This window comes from Bombina bombina, chromosome 3 (genome assembly GCF_027579735.1).
Source record: "Bombina bombina isolate aBomBom1 chromosome 3, aBomBom1.pri, whole genome shotgun sequence".
Classification (NCBI taxonomy): domain Eukaryota; kingdom Metazoa; phylum Chordata; class Amphibia; order Anura; family Bombinatoridae; genus Bombina; species Bombina bombina.
Window position 1 is genome coordinate 203,428,868 of NC_069501.1, and position 18,305 is coordinate 203,447,172.

Genomic DNA, 18,305 nt, shown 5'->3' on the forward strand with positions numbered 1-18,305 from the left:
TTTTTCCTCATGTATAAAAAAAAATTCACAGATCTATTTCTTCTTTGGTAGTAATTAACAGTTGTAGATCACAATGCTGTCCTACACACTGCAGACCTTCATTCCAGCCCCCTTGTTACTGCTCAGCCTCACTACATTTGCATCAGAAAAAGGGCCCTCTTTTTTGAAACAAGTTTGCATTTTAGAAAGTCCAAAAAACAACTGCACTATTCTTAACCCCTTAGGGACCAAGATTTTTCCCAGTTTCCATGATTAAAACATTTTTGCTTACTCTCAGTTTCACCATAAAGGGACATGTCCCTTTATTGTCCACTATCTAGTTAAGGACACCCATACATATTATACACCGTCTGCACTACAGAAAAGAGGTGGAATGAGGGGGTGGCCTAAGTAACGATCGCCGGGTGGGGAAGGGGATCCACTACACTACAGAATATATATATATATATATTAAATAAAAAATGAAAAAAAAATCTATAAATTAGGTACTAGCAGCTGCCTGCCTTACTTCCTCACCCCAACATTTTAAAGGATTACTATCTTTTTTTTTTATCTGCAAAAAGTAACAAACATTTTACATTTAAAATAACATGGCAATGTAATGTTCCTTCTGATTTTATGAAATGAAGCTCCGTTTAGCATTAAAATTATATTTCTTTTAATCCCGATGACATCACGTCATCCAGCCCTCAAATTTCGGCAGTCTAAGGGCTAACAATCTCGCCAATAGGATGTGCATTATTTGCATATAATTATACTACAGTCTCCTCATTCAACGCATGCGCAATACAATTATCTTGCTCTCGCATGCGCATATTCCGGCATTCAACCCGACATGAGAGCTAACTGTTGGAAAAAAACGCATGCGCATTTAAAAGTTCAATCGATGCGATAGGTATTCAAGACATTCTACTCTCTAATACATTTCAATGCTTTCAGTCCTCAAATTGAATCGCTAAAGGCAATATAGCTTATAACAATTGATTCTGCCATGTAATTGTACATAGAAATAAAATCTAATAGATGCATATTAGTTAGCATTGACAAAACACATATACTAATACAGTGGATGAAATTTATTACTAATAAAATAATAGAATCCTATATTTTAAGCTATTTTAAATAATTTATTTATTGTAATTATTTGTTATTTTGCTCGTCCTTCCTAGGGAGATTCCATTTTTTTATAATATAATTACAAATAATGAAAATTGCAATGTCCCCAAAATATTCAATACTGTTACAAACTATATATTGTTTGCTCATTTATTCTAGGGCGATTCTCGAAGAGCTCAGACGCTAAGTACTTACGTTTACTGCGCAGCGAAGTCGTCTGGTTCACTATTGATTGACCGTGTCTTCTTCCACATAAGATGGTGTGGTATCCGATGACGTTGCGGTAACTCGCGCATGCGCATTGCGTCTCGGAGTCGCCATCTTACAACTGCAGTTGTGAGCACGGATTGGAAATCCGTAACGCAAGACAACACAGTGGGTTTGGAAAATATATATATTTCAAACATATATATTTGGTAAACGTTAAATATTTGATACATTAACCACATTGAAAAAACATTTATTTACATGTATTGTTTTGAAATAGAACATTCAAAATTCTGACTACAGTGTCCCTTTAAGTTCAGACCCTGGTCTTGAAAATTTTGCACTTTATATGTAAGAGGTGCAGGGAAATTAAGAGGCAATGCAAGCTAAGTGGGAAGGGGGCGGAGGTGCTAAAAATAGGGAGGCAAGCTGCTTCACTAATGGCTGTGGATGTTTGACATCCACAAAACTTTAGCCGCTCTTATAAGACTGCAGTGGGTAGTGAGCATACCTTGATCACCGCACGCCCTGCTGCAGTGAATGGTGGAGTAGACTGCCAGGTGGAACAGCAGGAACATGAAATGCTGAGGACCAGTCACTCAAAATATACTCGGTACTTTTATGAATTCATTTGTTCAACTTACACTCCACATGGCTTGTATGGGATACAAACAATGTCTATAAAATCATCATTTACAGAAATGATATATGCCTTAGGTGCTAATATAATATACACTTATGTACACATTGCTCTAAACCCACAGGTATTTTTATATGCTGCTGAGTCTGAGTGAAATCAACACATATAACAGTGAAAATATATCATTTTGTTTAAACTTAAGTAACATACAGCTAGATTACAAGTTTATAGGGATTTTAACGACCGCCACAAAAGCGGCGTTATTTCATCTCCTTATAGCGCTGCTATTACAGGTTTTAAAAAGGCAGGCTTGTGCAGGCGATATGGTGGCGTTGAGCTCCATACCACACCCAAATACAAGTGCTGCTTTGACGTGCTCATGCACGATTTCCCCATAGACATCAATGGGGAGAGCTGGCAAAAAAAAGTCTAACACCTGCGATCGCGGAAAGAAAATCTCCATAATGCAGCCCCATTGATGTCTATGAGGAAAGAAAAAGTTACGTTTAAACCTAACAGCCTAACATAAACCCAGAGTCTAAACACCCCTAATCCGCTGCCCCCGACATCACCTGCCTACAGTTATTAACCCCTAATCTGCCGCTCCCGATATCGCCGCTACCTAAATAATGTTATTAACCCCTAATCTGCCACCCCCAACATCGCCGGCAGCTACATAAAATTATTAACCCTTAATCTGTCGCTCCAGATGTCGCCGCCACTATACCAAAGTTATTAACCCCTAAACCTCTGGCCTCCCACATCACTACCACTAAATAAATCCATTAACCACTAAACCTAACCCTAACGTAACCTTAAACCTAACCCGAACATCCACTAACTTTAACATAATAAAAATATAGCAAAATTAAATTTACAATTATTAACTAAATAAACCTATTAACCCCTAAACCGCCAGCCCCCCCACATTGCAACAAGCTAAATTAAACTATATTAAACCCTAACCCCCCCTAACTTTAACAGAATTAAAATACAGCTAAACTAATCCAGCCAATAAGGATTGAGCTCTCATCCTTGAGCACTAAAAATGCTAACCAATAAGAATTGTTTACCCACAAAGAAACCTCCCTTTTTTTGTTTTGTTTTTTGCCAGAGGAATAAATATAAAGCATAAAAATAATAATAATAATAATAATAATAATAAAAATAATAATAATAAAAATAATAATCAAAAGATTCAGTTTAAACACACAGATCACAGTAACATGAATGATTTTGCTGTTTTTTTTGCTTCAGCAACAGTATTTAGCCACGTATAGTACATTCTCAACCTCCTTTCTAGAATATATATTGTGGAGATATAAAAATTATTTTGATCTCTCCCTTGTGGTGAATTAGCAGACAAATATAACAGAAACTTATTTTTTTTATAAGCTTATTTCTAGACATTCATTATTGCATGAATAAAGTAATCAAAGGCAAGCATCACATGCAATAGCTAAAAGACGATTCATCGGATTAATCCATCCATGCCAGAAAGTGTTTAACATGGGAACAAAGCTCTCATATGAAAAATGAAATCACGGGATCGCCAATGCAATTACTTGATTTTAAGGTTGGACTCGGATCATAGAGGACTGCCTACAATGCTAGGTCAGCTCCCCAGTCAGATTTCCCATTGAATAAAAGGAGGAGGGGGCAGGACGCCAAAAAAGGTAGGATATTCCATTCCGCCCTAACAGCATTAAAGCCCAATGCTGTTAGAACAGCATGGAATGTCTTAACTGCGCCTAGGGGTTAAAGAGAAATTGCCCAGATGAGTCTACTTATAAACAAGCGGTTCAAATATTTACACTCCTGTATGATCGTATTTGTGACAAAATTCTTAAAGGGACAATATAGTCAAAAATAAACTTTCATGATTCAGATAAAGCATGCACTAAAAATACAAATATACAAATTTACTTCTATCATTAAATTGTGCACAGTCTTTTTATGTGCACACTTTCTGAGGCACTACTTCTACTAAGAATCTTAAGATGTTTCCCCCCATTAAACATTCCAGGTTTTAAGTTGAGTTTAGGAGCAGTATATACACATGGGGGAATCAGTTCTAGGGCATCTAAATGTGTGACGGTTGGTCAAAACTTTCAATCTGCTGTCACCAATAAAAATAATACAACTATATGTGAAAATTGGTCTACATGTACAACATCCTTAATCGCTTGTATACACTGCCACCTACAGTATGTATTTCAAACTACAGATGAAACAAGGGTCAGTATAAGACGACATTTGACAAAAACAGATGACATTCTCCATCAGAAAAAACATTTCATTAATGCTCACAATAAAATGTATATTCTTTTACTTGGACAATTATTAACAGATCCATATTAAGTAAGAAAGGTAAAGACAGGAAGATGCTATTAGGCAAGTCTTTGGGTAAGACAAGAAAAGTCTTTTGGATATTCATGCTAAATAGTAGAATTCCCTATGGTTTACTTTTAATCTGATTAATTACTGAGTGAATTTGCAACAAAAATATATGAATGATATTATTGTTTATAGAATACTAAATGTTATATTTTTTTTCAGGAGCTATTATTTGTGCCATAATAAGGAATATCCTTGTAATATACTGATAGTGCATGAGATAGTGTTTATTAATGGTTATAAAAAGATAACATATGAGCTCCGTTTTATGAAGCTGCAGACACAGCTTCTGAGCCCTTGCAAATCAGACTCGCTGATACACAAATCAAGAAGCAGAGGCCTAAGATGACTGCATATTAACTAAATGACTGCTGATTAATCTGACCAGGGGCAAACCTTTGCTGTTTGGTGACTGCAGGGACGGGATTGCACAAGAAACTTCTTGTGCAATCTTAACTGCCTTGAAACCTCTGCTGACATCAGGAACAATGTTGTTAACAGTTAATATAAGTAGCAACGAAAGTTTAACCAAAACCCTTATCTTTGGAAAGATCAGCCTGTGCAATGACCACTGATAATGTATATTATAATACTATATGTTAGTGTTTATCCAAGGTCACAGAAAGACACTTTGGGGCAATAATCTAAAGTTATCTGCTCAGGTGAGATTATCTAACAAGTCTCATCAGTACTGTGAGGTATGTGAAAAATATTTAGGAAAACACATTATAGTTTGAAAGCTGTTTATCTTTCTATGCAGGGTTCTGGGTGCGAAGGGGATACACGTATTTTATAATATAATGCTATAAAAAAAGCAAAGATTATGTGTGATTTCTCTCAATGCTAGGCTTTGTTTAATCATCGGGGCCTTTATGAGCTGATGTTGTGGATACTCTATATTAGTAGTAGTGAATATTTAATAATGGATGTTATGTTTTATAAACAATATTATGTATAATAACTGTTAGCTGATATGGATCCCAATATATTAAGATATATTACATATGCTTTGATATATATTTTACCACAAGGAAGGAAATATATATCTGGACAAGAAAGGGTTAAATTATGGGCGAAGTTTGTTTTGTTTTTAGAAGAGTAGAATTTAATGGACCCAAGACTCCACAGAATAAAGTTTATGAGTACATTTTTTTAGGTGAAACACATTAGACTCCATGAAGTCTTTTATTCATATACTGTACATTTGTAAATGGATCTTTACTAAAGTATTTTTGTTTTCAATTTTATATACAGAGTAGCAGCTAGTAAAATGTTACCTTGTACGGTTTTCCCCAGGTAATCTCCATGGCGTTCCTTGTTGATTACATGCTGGTAAATCTTCCCTGTGGTGATATTGTTGTCTTTGTAAAGGCTGATATCTAAAAATCTCTCATAATTTCCCAAATCCAAGTCAACTTCACCACCATCATCCAGCACAAAAACCTCTCCTGCAAATAAGAAAAGGGAACACATACAATATGAGAAATAGGGGAGGTCTTCATTTTTTCTGGGCTATGAAAAGTGCATACACATTATAAAGCGGAGACAACTTTTCCCATTTAAAGTTGTAGATCAGTGTTTCTCAACTCCAACTACAGGCCAGAATTTCATGATACTGACCTAGAGCACAGGTGAAATAGTCAGAGTTCAGAAACACTGTTGTAGATGGCAATAGCCTGAATACAGTAGTAGGAAGCTGCAAATGTCATCAGGGGACACGGGAGGATCCTAAAATATTTGAAAATATTTTTTGTTTCAAGGGTGTTTATCAGGGAACATATAAATATATTATAAACATTCTATACAAATACAAACCAAAGTGAGCAAAGTTAACCACTATAGTAAATGGTCACAATGTGTAGACATGTAGAAAAATCAGATATAATATTATAGTACAATATGGATATGCCAGTTTTGGTTCACAAGAATATGGTCAGGTAAATATTAAAAAATATGTTATTTTCCCAAAGTCAGATTGGCAAAATGCTAAAGATGAGTAATGGGGGCATGCAAAACAACAAGCTCAAATTAAATATGCTAAAAGGGGTTAAGTATGCTTAGTAATATGTATATAGGAAAAGTATTTGTATCACTGCCCCCAGATAAGTTAGAGCACACACACTGCAGAATTCTGAATCTTGACCCTGCAATTTGCTAGACAGGGAATCATTAATCAGTATATTTGCCCCTTATTGTCCACAGGAAAGGAGTTTAGATAAATATACTCAAAAGGTTTTTCAAGTGGCATGTTAGAAAACAAAGTAAAATTAAAACCCTGATATTAGGTAGGAGCCATGATATACTTAGTAGCGGACCTATTCAACACAGGGTCCTGGTGAAAATAATTTTTTTGAACCCTCAAAGGTAGCTCAGTAGTAAGCAAAACTAATACTATACATGCTGCTCTGTATAATGATTTTGAGCATAGATGATAGATAGATAGATAGATAGATAGATAGATAGATAGATAGATAGATAGATAGATAGAATAGCAACCTGCAGTAATAAAAGGCTCTCCTGCATTAGGATTGTACACATTCTACATATGCCTGTTTATACACTGGCTGCTATGGCCCCCACATCACTTGGGCCCCAGTGCCACTAATGGTAAGTTTTGCCCCTGGTTATACTTACACAACATCAGGTCTTGAAGGACATTAAGAGCCGTGCTGTTGTGACTAATGAGGCCAGCACTAATTTGAGGAAGGCTGCTGAGAAAGTCTGGTGCAGCGCTAAAAAGAGCTTCAGCTTAGCTAGGACAGCAACCTGGAGTTTATTGATGTTGAACTGAAAGTGAGTACACTATTGTTTCCCTATCCGAAGTGACCCTGACAATGTTCCTGGCGCCAAGTCTGAATGAGATGTGTTAAAAAGTTATCTCTGACTTCCATTCAGTGCTTGGTTATTTCGATAGAAGACTGAAGCAATACTGTGTCCATCCTGCTCCTCTTATTCTAACATTTCCTGTCTGACCCGTACCTGTGCTGTTACCTGTGGACTGGTTTATTGGCTAAAGACCCTCGGGACTGTTTTCTTGGTAAAGAGATTGCGTTCTTCTATTGCTGTAACACTTGGCCTTGGACAGATCCTCTGTTGTCTACGGATTACTCTACGGATTACTCTACATGTGCACGTAGACCATCTCCTGCTCTGTTGGTGTCAGACATCAAATCAGGTAATTCTCTAATTACTTTATAATGACATTTTGCAAGCAGGTCTTTGCATCCCTTACTTGCTGATACATTATGTTTAAATAAAAAAGCCCTTTAGAAAAAAACTGCACCATGTTTTTCAGGATAAAAATTACAAATTATTATGGGTTCAAAAGCCTAAAATTCCAGAATAGGTTTGAAGGTAGAGACCTAAATGTTTGGTGAGGTAGCTATCTTGTAAAATAACATCCAGTGGGTGAAGTTCTTTTTAAGATGGGAGTCCTTTATAGATGGAGTCCTTTATGGGTGCAGGCCCCTTATGGCTAGAATAATATTTAGTATGATATATTACAGTAGTTGGCCTTTTTCACTGGGTTGATATTAAAAAGCTAGTTGGTTAGCTGTGGGTTTGAGGATCATTATGACTACAGAGATATAAAGTTTGAATTTGAAAAAACATTTCAAATTGATCCATTTAAATGTGGATATGATCCAGAGGTCGTAATTAAGTGCAGTTGGGGAAAGGGAATATTTGCAGATGAGTTTTACAATTTAATTGTGATGGGAAGCTAAACCAGTGTCAAAGAGGAATGGCAAGTAGTGATTTTTGTCAGTTATAGGGTCTAAAACAGATCTAGATTTCCTTTTGTTTGCCCACCATCTAATTTAACCAAGCTGGGCGGTAACATTATTTATGTAGGTGCCCAAAATTCTTCCTGTAAAAAGAACTTAAAGAGACCACAAACAACTGAAACTGACAAAAGTTTGATCAGGAAAAAAGATTACAAACATTACTGTCTGGATTTGAGAGAAAAAAATGGAAAAGAAGTAGAATAATTGGGCTGGCAAAAGAAGAATTGTATTAGTAAGTAACAATACCGATATAAAGTAATGATTTATCAATTACCTGTAATTTACATATAATCGTATAACTTCAAGTGTGAGCCTTTATTACCCTTTCCAAATCTCCTTCCTCTAATCCTCACCTTATTATCTTCATCACTGCCGAAATTCTAGGATGATGAAGAAGAAAAAAATAAAACGTCTGACTAGAATCATATTACTATCTCTGGTATTCTGTTCTTTTGTTTTTCTACACAATTAACCAACAACCACTGATGACTGTTTGTAAATTGACCTTATAGAAACTAACCTCAAACATCATTAAATGGACATTTTCTTTGTGACATAAATGTTTTGTTAAAATATTATCACACTACCATGCTCATACGGTGAAAATGTTCCAGCATCAATATTGATATAAGGGTCGATTTTAATTGCAGTTACTCGCAGTCCGCAGGACTTTAAGATGGTGCCAATACTGCTTGCTATGATTCCTTTGCCAATTCCTGAAATGACTCCCCCAGTCACCAATATGTACTTCATTTGTGCAGAATTTCTTAAATAAAGTTCTGAAAAGCAACAAAAAAAAAAAAATAAAAACAAAATACTTTTAACAAAATGATTTGGTGTTAAACATTGTACAATAATTTAGAGTATATTTTTCATGAAGGACATATGCATATATTGTGTATTAACAGGAATAACATTTGAAAATGGTAAAAATCGAAAACTCAAAATTAAAATTACTATAGGGATATAATTCAGGAGCAAACCAGTAATTCAACTTTAAATGTATCTATTTTACTGGGCTGTGCTAGTCAACATACTCACTCACCAAAGAAAAGTGATGACAACAGAAAGTAAATATATTAATTTGCAGAGGGGAATGAAATTACAGATTATCAAATGGGATGGGTAATGAAATTGGACAGATGATGAAACAGCTGGTGGGAAGAATAATGAAACCTACAACTGAAAATAAAATTAGGAAACGTAAGATTCCTTGAGGAACAAGATTAATGCAATTGGGATTGAAGCAAGGGTAAGGATGAAAACAGGAAAAGGGATAGAATGAAGAGGAAGATATGAAATAAGCAACAGAAGTTAAAGGGACAGTAAACACCAAAAAATGTATTATTTAAAAAGATTGATAATCTCTTTATTACCCATTGCCTAGTTAACCAACAACCACTGATGACTGTTTGTAAATTGACCTAATAGAAACTACCCTCAAACATCATTAAATGGACATTTTGCATAACCAACACAGTTATATTAATACACTTTTTACCTCTGTGATAGCCTTGTATCTAAGCCTTTGCAGAATCCCCCCGTATCTCAGAACTTGCATGACAGGCACTTAGTGCTGACTCTTAAATAACCCCACGGGAGTGAGCACAATTTTATCTATATGGCACACATGAACTAACACCCTCTGGCTGTGAAAAATGTCAACCGCATTCAGATAAGAGACGGCCTTCAAGGGCTTAGAAATTAGCATATGAGCTAGGTTAAGCTTTCAACTAAGAATACCAACAGAACTAAGCAAATTTGATGATAAAAGTAAATTGTAAAGTTGTTTAAAATTACATGCCCTATCTGAAAGTTTAATTTGGACTTTACTGTCCCTCTAACTGGTGAGCCAGCACAGACAATATTTTAGGCACCTGCAAAATATTTTTTTCTTGGCAGATCATTTTTGAAAGGGTTAGTAATAAACATGTACACAAATATAATATGTAATGCAATGCAAACACCCTCTAAAAAGTAGTGAATTACCCAGGCTAAAGATGTAATGTCGCACATCTCCTTCCAGAACTGGCCAACACTAGCCCTGTCCCACCCAACTTAAATGCTCTGATACAGCTTCACTTAATACTGATCCTAATTGCAAGGAGGATGAGCATTCTACATGGAGACATTCACATTGCGGCATTGTTCAAAATATCAGAGAGCTATGAGTACGGCGTTCCTGCCGAAACGCGTAAGCTTGAACACTAAGGGCATGTTTTGTATATGTACATGTAACCGCTTTTAGAAGGATTAATAAAGAAACAAGAAATTTTAACTGCAGCTCCGGACTTTTTGTTTTATTTATTGTTCAAAATAAGTTTTCAACAAGATAAAGGTCTTGAAACACATTTTTAGAAAATTGTTGCAGAAAATGTGTTTTCTGGTGAAGTAAAATAGTAGACATGTGCACAGGCAAAAAATTTGTTTAGTACGAATGATTTGCTTCGGATTTTTAAAATTGTTCAGTTCGACCGAATTTATCCATTCCAGCATTTGGTTCAGATAAATATTGGATTAAGATATGTTTCCGTTATTTCCAATAGAAAAAGCTAATATAGACAATTAATAATAACCCCTTATTGACCGCGACATATCCTGTACGTTGCTGGTCGTTAAGAGATTGTGTGGCTATAATAGCGTGGGTCTTGCTGCTATTAGACCCTCCCTCCGGAACGCTTGCTAAAGCAGCTATTAAAACCGGCACTCCCATAGAAAGGTCATCAAGGGGTTAACACAAATTGTACATTATAGGATTCGAACAAATAAAAGAACCTATTTTTCAATGTTAAAAGATCATAAATATTCTGTATGACTAAAATACAGCATTTAGTGCTTGACCGGCTGTCCCTACCCTTAATTATTAGTAATACTATTGCAGGTTTAGACAGGGGACAATGGACAAATGAATTGTTAAGAGCCCCTGTACATCATTACAAAGGAGCTTATTAACCAAACAATATAACTTCATCTCCCCAATATCTGTACCTTTTTTGGCACCAAACAGCATGAACGAATGAACAAATCGATTTTGTCACACAATCATTTGCTTTTCATCCAATAATGTATTCAGATGTTCGTATACCAAATGACTCAACACATCAGAAAAATTCTAATTTACATTCGTCCGAAGCCCAAATGCACACATCTATAAAATAGTGTCTTAAAGGGACAGTCAAGAAAATAATTAAACTTTCATTGTTCAGATAGGGTGTGCAATTTTAAACAATTTTCCAACTTACTTTTATCATCAAGTTTGCTTTGTTCTTTTGGTATTCTTCGTTAAAACCTAGGTAGGCTCATAAACGGATTTCTAAGCCATTGAATACTGCCTTGTATCTCAGTGCATTTTGACAAATTTTGTACAGTTAGATACTGCTAGTTCACGTGTGCCAAATAGATAACATTGTGCTCACTCCCGTGGAGTTAGCACTGATTAGCTAACATGCATGCCTGTCAAAAGAACTGAATTAAGGGGGCAGTCTGCAGAGGCTTAGATACAAGGTAATCACAGAGGTAACGTGTATTATTATAACTGTGTTATGCAAAGCTGGGGAATGTGTAATAAAGGGATTATCTATCTTTTTAAACAATAAAACTTTTCAAGTAGACTGTCCCTTTAATGATCAGCAGTTGTCAAATTAAAGGGACAGTTCACCCAAAAACTTTCTCCCCTTTAAATTATTCCCAATGATCCTTTTTACCTGCTAGAGTGTATTAAATTAGTTGCAAGTAGCTCCTTTACTCATATTTCACCATTTGAAATAGCTGATTTAGCTTGTGGTTTCCCAACCTATACTGAAAGTTTTGATACTGGCGTATACGCTATTGACAAGCCTAAGTAAACACAGCCAGCAGAAGAGATTACACTCCCAGTGGGATGCAGGATAGTTAAGTAATAAAATGATAATTTTCCATTGTTCTCTCTATGTATTGAGTTGGTGTTCCAGACAAATATAAGATAAGAAGCAAGTCTGTGTACATGAAAGTGATAACATAATGAGATCTGATATTACCTGAAGCTCAACCCATTGTAATAGGCTGTGGTTTCAAAGCACAAAACCAGCTACTTCAGATACACAAATAAACCTGAAAATGCAATTTATCAAATATTTTATACTCTGCAGTTGGTATAACAAGTCATTTAAAATACATTTATGGAAAAACAATTTTACAGTGTACTGTCCCTTTAACAAGTAGCAAAATCCTCAGAAAAACAATTGACATGTTTTTTTTAAGGATTAGCATAGCTTTGAATTTGAACCAACAGTGAAAATCTCTTCTGGAAGACCAGAATACACCACATTGTTTGAATACATTGCTTAAAGTGAAAGTAAATCGCAGCTCTTAGCTCCTACAGCAGCGCATGGCTAAAAAAATGTTTTGGCTAAGAGGTGACGTTTTCACCTCTTAGCCAATAGCCGTGCAGTAAATCCGGCTCCCATGGGCACCAAGCCCGATTTACTGCACGGCTATTGGCTAAGAGGTGAAAACGTCACCTCTTAGTCAAAACATTTTTTAGCCATGGGCTGCTGTAGGAGCTAAAAGCGGTGATCGATTGAATCAAATAAAGGAGCTTTCTACATGAAGTATCTTAGTGCCCTTTATTTGTTTCAATAGTAAATCCTAGCATTTGTAAAACGCTAGGATTTACTTTCACTTTAAAGGGACATGAAACACACATTTTTTCTTTCATGATTCAAATTGAGCAACCAAGCTTTGACATGATTTTATATTTTTATACTTACATAAGATATAATTGTATACTTGATTTGCATTGAGAACTCTTTAAATAAGTGTAAAATAGCATTCAAATGCATCAAGTGTAAACTTAAAGGGACAGTCAACTCCTAAAATTGTATTGTTTAAAAAGATAGATAATGCCTTTATTACCCATTCCCCAGTTTTGCATAACCAACATAGTTATATTAATATACTTTTGTGATTACCTTGTATCTAAGCCTCTTCTCGCAGCCCCTGATCACATGGCTATTATTTATTATCTATTGACTTCCATTTTAGCCACTTAGTGCAGTCATCCACAACCCACGGGCGTGAGCACAATGTTATCTATATGGCCTACATGAACTAGCAGTCTCCTGTTGTGAAAAGCAAAAAGCATGTGATAAGAGGCTGTGTGTAGTGGCTTAGAAACAGGCAGAAATTTAGAGTTTTAAATGTTATAAAGTATATTAATATAACAATGTTGGTTGTGTAATGCTGGGGAATGGGTAGTAAATGCATTAGTTATCTTTTGAAACAATAACAATTTTGGTGTTGACTGTCCCTTTAAGTGGAATGGATAGAACATTAGATTTTAAGCAGCTTTCAATTTACTTATATTATCAATGCTGCTTAGTTCTCTCTGTATCCTATGTCAAAAAATAATCCTAGGTCAGCTCATGAGAGTGCATGTGTCCTCAGACATCTGATAGCAGTGTTTGCAGCAATATTTATAAGTTATATATAGTTGCAAGTACGGTTGCCATAGAATGACACATATACACTCCTAAACATCTATCTGCCTACCTATATTTACTCTTCAACAAAGGATAATGAAAACAAAGCAAATTCCATAATAGAAGTAATGTTTAAAATTGCATGTTCCATCTGAATTTTGAACATATAATTTTCACTTTTCTGTCACTTTAAATCAATCAGCTGCAGCATATATGAACTGATAAGATATGTGAATTCATTCATGATGTCACATCCAATGTTTTTAGTAATATAATTGATGATATCACATAAAATGTCCTTAAAGGGACATTGTACACCAGATGTTTCTTTGCATAAATGTTTTGTAGATGATCCATTTATAAAGCTCATCTGGTAGTGTTTTGTAACAATGTATAGTTTTGCTTATTTATTTTTTTTAAGAACATTGTGCTGATTTACAGACTCCTAACCAAGCCACACAGTGTCAGATGTATACACACGTTTATAGACTCCTGCTGGCTCCTGTTTGTTATCTGTCGTTTCCTATGCGGGTAGGGGGGAGGGTCTGCGCTTTTTGTTTTCTCAGCTCCTTGTATTGGGTGTCCCAGACTAACTTCATTAACAGTGCTAAACTGGGAGCGTCTAAGTAAGTTATTAAAAGGTTTTATACTGGAGGTTTATGTCAGTATCAGTGCATATTCTTCTTTATAGTAGTGTCTATTACATGCAGTTATATGACAATTGGTGCATGCTGTCCCTTTAATGTGCTAGGGTTTAAGGAATGTCATGGGGGGGGGGGAAATGAATACTTCCTCGCATTATATTCCTTATATTGCTAGGATTCGCAAAAAAAAACTAATCTCCCTAAGGGTTAATGGAGAAACATAAAGCAAAGAAGGGGAGCAGCGCTAAGAGAAGCAATAGGGTACCTACTATGATATATAAATTTATAGATGGGTGATACCTAATAGCTAGTGAGTGTGGACTTCAAATGCAGGTTTAATGTTATATCAAATAGTGATTACAATGAATTAAACAATTATAGTATGCAAAGAAATATAAATGATATATAAAGCAATAAAGTATGGGTGTGAGAATGAGCTTATTCTTAACACTGTATCACAATAAAATATTACAATAAAACAATGATAAGGATGTGTAGAGGATCCAGATCCTTATGATTTACTTCTATTAGCAATTTTTCTTCGGTCTCTTTGTATCTTTTGTTGAAAAGCGTGGATGTATGCTTAGGAGCCGGCCCATTTCTGGAGCACTATTTCCTAACAGAAGTCATTTGTAAACTTGTTTAAAATTGCATGTTCCATCTGAATTTTGAACATGAAATTTACTGAAACACTTGTTTCTACATGTCCTATGCCTGTCTGTTTACCAAATTAATGTTCAAAACTATTTCCCTTTTATCTCTCTAAATAGTATGAATTGTGGACTGGAAAGACACTAGTATACATAGCTTGAAGGGGTATATATGGAATGAAGGGGTATAAATAGAATGAAGGGGTACATATAGAATGAAGGGGTATATATAGAATGAAGGGGTACATATAGAATGAAGGGGTACATATAGAATGAAGGGGTATAAATAGAATGAAGGGGTACATATAGAATGAAGGGGTACATATAGAATGAAGGGGTATATATAGAATGAAGGGGTACATATAGAATGAAGGGGTACATATAGAATGAAGGGGTATATATGGAATGAAGGGGTATATATAGAATGAAGGGGTACATATAGAATGAAGGGGTATATATGGAATGAAGGGGTATAAATAGAATGAAGGGGTACATATAGAATGAAGGGGTACATATAGAATGAAGGGGTACATATAGAATGAAGGGGTATATATAGAATGAAGGGGTATAAATAGAATGAAGGGGTATAAATAGAATGAAGGGGTATATATAGAATGAAGGGGTATATATATAGAATGAAGGGGTATAAATAGAATGAAGGGGTATATATAGAATGAAGGGGTATATATATAGAATGAAGGGGTATAAATAGAATGAAGGGGTATAAATAGAATGAAGGGGTATATATAGAATGAAGGGGTATAAATAGAATGAAGGGGTATATATAGAATGAAGGGGTATATATATAGAATGAAGGGGTATAAATAGAATGAAGGGGTATAAATAGAATGAAGGGGTATATATAGAATGAAGGGGTATATATAGAATGAAGGGGTATAAATAGAATGAAGGGGTATAAATAGAATGAAGGGGTATATATAGAATGAAGGGGTATATATATAGAATGAAGGGGTATATATATAGAATGAAGGGGTATAAATAGAATGAAGGGGTATATATAGAATGAAGGGGTATATATATAGAATGAAGGGGTATAAATAGAATGAAGGGGTATAAATAGAATGAAGGGGTATATATGGAATGAAGGGGTATAAATAGAATGAAGGGGTATAAATAGAATGAAGGGGTATATATAGAATGAAGGGGTATATATATAGAATGAAGGGGTATAAATAGAATGAAGGGGTATATATAGAATGAAGGGGTATATATATAGAATGAAGGGGTATAAATAGAATGAAGGGGTATAAATAGAATGAAGGGGTATATATAGAATGAAGGGGTATATATATAGAATGAAGGGGTATAAATAGAATGAAGGGGTATAAATAGAATGAAGGGGTATATATAGAATGAAGGGGTATATATATAGAATGAAGGGGTATAAATAGAATGAAGGGGTATAAATAGAATGAAGGGGTATATATAGAATGAAGGGGTATATATATAGAATGAAGGGGTATAAATAGAATGAAGGGGTATATATAGAATGAAGGGGTATATATATAGAATGAAGGGGTATAAATAGAATGAAGGGGTATATATAGAATGAAGGGGTATATATATAGAATGAAGGGGTATAAATAGAATGAAGGGGTATATATAGAATGAAGGGGTATAAATAGAATGAAGGGGTATATATAGAATGAAGGGGTATAAATAGAATGAAGGGGTATATATAGAATGAAGGGGTATATATATAGAATGAAGGGGTATATATAGAATGAAGGGGTATATATAGAATGAAGGGGTATATATATAGAATGAAGGGGTATATATAGAATGAAGGGGTATATATATAGAATGAAGGGGTATATATAGAATGAAGGGGTATATATAGAATGAAGGGGTATATATATAGAATGAAGGGGTATATATAGAATGAAGGGGTATATATAGAATGAAGGGGTATATATATAGAATGAAGGGGTATATATAGAATGAAGGGGTATATATAGAATGAAGGGGTATATATATAGAATGAAGGGGTATATATAGAATGAAGGGGTATATATAGAATGAAGGGGTATATATATATAGAATGAAGGGGTATATATAGAATGAAGGGGTATATATATAGAATGAAGGGGTATATATAGAATGAAGGGGTATATATATAGAATGAAGGGGTATATATAGAATGAAGGGGTATATATAGAATGAAGGGGTATATATATAGAATGAAGGGGTATATATAGAATGAAGGGGTATAAATAAAAAGGAGAGATACACCATATCATTAATGGATGGATCTAGTGACAAATTACACTAGTTCTAGTGTACAAACATATCACATAAATTCTGTGTATAAATTACAATGCTTCTATACACCACTTACGTATTATTTATTCAGCTGACTAAACAAAATGTTTAGATCTGAACAGGTAAAGTAATTTTTGTGCACTACTGGACCGAGTCTGTAAATCTATAGTATGTACAGGTAAATAATGTTCACCTTTCCCCTTCATTTACTGCAATAGACCGATAAATATGATACGAATGTACCTTCTACTCTTTTCACTTTCCGAACTCTGCACAGTAAACCTTTCCCTGCTGTGCCGCAAGTCTAGCAAACACATTGCTGTGGAACTGTGAGACTGCAGAGGCAACATGACACTAAGGATTTCATTGGATTAAGGATTTCATGCTGCACGGCAGATGCAGGGTGGTAATAATATGTTTGATCAAACGTAATCATGAAATTTCGTCACGAGTGGGAGGGAAATACTGAGTCTGACATTTACTTGCAGCGCCAGCTAAGCTACCAAGTGCATGCAGCTCAAACAGGCAACGCAGTATTGCTATAAAATGTGTACAGCATTTGGTACATTCGGACAATCATAGGGGAATGAAGCCCAGTTTGTGTTACCTGTGCAGCAGGCCCAGAGGTGAGTCAGCTAATGCCTTGTTGGTGAAAATCCACGGGACCCTTCTGAAGCTGTTTACAGTGACAAGTGACAACCACATCATTCTTTGTACACCAGGGGGAGCCCCTATACTGTTCATACTGAAGAGAGGTGTTTTTTTTTTTCTCTAAATGCTTTATTAGGATGTAGAAGTAAGAACAGCTACAAAACCAATACTTACTATAAGCTAGAAATAAAATATGCTAAAACTGTCTAAATCTACAGTCACATTGAGTTAGAAAAAAACATGCATGTTTTTTAAATTGAAGTTTTAATAAACAAATGCTATACATAAAATAGTGTGTGTTCTCCCCCCCCCCCCCCTAAAGAAAGGGTTATCCTCAAATAAGTGCCTTTCAGTATAGTTATGGAGTTTTGATCAGCACATAGGTGCTCCAATAAGCCTCTTTGCATATAAATAAAAACTAGGCGATAAGCCTGCCCAGAGGTCAGTCTATGTTTAAAAAATACAAACCCTCA

At 35.2% G+C, this 18,305-nt stretch overlaps 1 protein-coding gene across 2 annotated transcripts in view; it reads right to left on the reverse strand.

The window, feature by feature from the left end:
- Positions 1-17,892, reverse strand: part of CTPS2 (CTP synthase 2) — a 721,417-nt gene extending 703,525 nt beyond the window's left edge. For both annotated transcript variants that reach the window (XM_053706085.1, XM_053706084.1), the window contains exons 1-3: positions 17,789-17,892; positions 8,733-8,924; positions 5,638-5,808 (exon numbers count right to left, since the gene is read on the reverse strand). In XM_053706085.1, coding sequence (XP_053562060.1) covers positions 5,638-5,808; positions 8,733-8,898 — 337 coding nt within the window. In that variant the 5' untranslated portion in view covers positions 8,899-8,924; positions 17,789-17,892. The remainder of the gene's footprint in view (positions 1-5,637; positions 5,809-8,732; positions 8,925-17,788) is intronic.
- Positions 17,893-18,305: the final 413 nt, after the last annotated feature.